The sequence below is a fragment of the Rhincodon typus genome, chromosome 47, assembly GCF_021869965.1.
Source record: "Rhincodon typus isolate 14 chromosome 47, sRhiTyp1.1, whole genome shotgun sequence".
Lineage (NCBI taxonomy): Eukaryota > Metazoa > Chordata > Chondrichthyes > Orectolobiformes > Rhincodontidae > Rhincodon > Rhincodon typus.
Window position 1 is genome coordinate 1668885 of NC_063378.1, and position 1869 is coordinate 1670753.

Here is a 1869-nt window from a genome sequence, read left to right on the forward strand (position 1 = left end):
TGCCTGTGGACTGGGCAGTGGGCGCTCTCTCTCTCTGTGCCTGTGGACTGGGCAGTGGGAGCTCTCTCTCTCTCTCTCTCTCTCTCTCTCTCTGTCTGTGGACTGGGTAGTGGGCTGGCTCTCTCTTGCTGGGCTCGTCAGTGTGCTCACAGTCTCTAAGCACTCACCGATATTTGAAGTGTAATCTGTAGCTCCGAAGATGAGCTCTGGTGCTCTGTAATAGCGTGAACAGATGTATGATACATTGGGTTCCCCTCTTACCAGCTGCTTTGCACTGCAATCAAAAGGAGAGACGATTATAGGCTGTGACAGGCAACACAGAGCTCGCTCTGTGCTCGTGGACACTTACTCCAAAAGCAGCAGAGACTGATATCCATTCAGCACGGAGAAGCTGACTGTGATGCTTCCCAGCCTCTCCACCTTCAGAGCCCCCCGAGGCCTGCAAATGGACGGGAGGCAACTTCCGAAAAATCATAACTGTCTGCAGGGTCCTCTCCAACTGAAAGCCCGTGGGTAAGTGTGAACACATTGAGCACTGGCCTCTTGTATGGCTCAGTAATATCCTGTTTCCCACAATATGCTATCTCAGTGGGGGACTCAACACTGTATAATGAGGGGAGATTCATACTGAATACCACATGACAATGTACACAGGGGAACATTCAATTGAGTAACAGTTATTGGGAGTATCAAATGTACATGGGCAAACGTGTATGCAGGGAAGATTCATTGTACATGTGGCAATATGTACACAGGAGACTAACAAACTGTGGAACAGCAGTGTAGACTGAGTAACACTGGTAGCTTGTACACAGGAAAGCATTAGACTAACTTACACATGGCAGTGCGTACAGGGAGCAACAGTAGACTGTACACAGGAATTCCAATCTGAATAACACAGCAGCGTGGAGGCAGCAACCACAGTAACAGGGAACACTGTGTACAAAGAGCCTGTACCACACCACCTGACACAGGACAGCATCTTCAAGGGGCAGTACTTCACTGTTCAATAAAACAGCACGTAAGTGACAACGTGAGAAATGTGGCTAAGAATGGGATCAGTGAATATTTCAGCGGGACATATACTGAAACAACAGGAGCAATGGAGAGATGGGTAACAACACCATTACTCACCCAGAGAACACTGCGCACCCCCCCACCCCATCCCGACTGCCAGTGATGTAGAGAACCCCCTCCCCCGGTGGCGTACAGACCCAGTACCTCTCCCTCCCTCAGACCCAGTAACAGCTGTCCGAAGTGTCCCTGGGTCCATCTCAAAGCCTGCCAAAGGAACATCCAAACGCTGGTGGTGGTGGTGGGGGGCGCGTGGGGAACACATGTCCTCTCAAGCTGACTCCACCATTCGGGAAGCCAACGTTGGATCCAACTGTGATGTCAACTGCACTGTTACCCCTCCCTCAACTCCCCCTTCCACCACTGGTCTTCTAACTCTATGACACTGTGTTTCCCCAATGCCCTGCAAATTTCACACCGTCTGACCAACCCGCTACAGCAAACCAAGATCTCCTCACATCCATTTCAAACACAAGGTGCCTGGCTTTGAAATGGATGTCCTCTCAGTCCAGTGTCTACCAGAATGGGAAAGCCCACCTCAAGATGCACCATGTCAAATCCCATCAGCGTCCCCCACATCTCTCCAGGATCGTTTCTGAACAGCATGAGGGCCCAGAGACATGGTAACTTTCCTCACTTGCGCACATTCAGAAAGCATGTTAAAAGAGCATTTGCAGCAGAGAAAGTTCAACTGACTGATCCCTGAAATGGCAGTGGATTATCCTGAGCAGGCTGGGCTGTTTCCCATTGCTGTTCAGAAACGATCCTGGAGAGATGTGGGGGACGCTGATGGGA

The 1869-nt window shown here is 50.6% G+C and overlaps 1 protein-coding gene across 1 annotated transcript in view; it reads right to left on the minus strand.

Annotated features, from left to right (window-relative positions):
* Nucleotides 1-1869, minus strand: part of LOC109926640 (glycogen synthase kinase-3 alpha-like) — a 13516-nt gene that overhangs the window by 696 nt on the left and 10951 nt on the right. The window contains exon 5 of the mRNA XM_048620568.1: nt 168-274. Coding sequence (XP_048476525.1) covers nt 168-274 — 107 coding nt within the window. The remainder of the gene's footprint in view (nt 1-167; nt 275-1869) is intronic.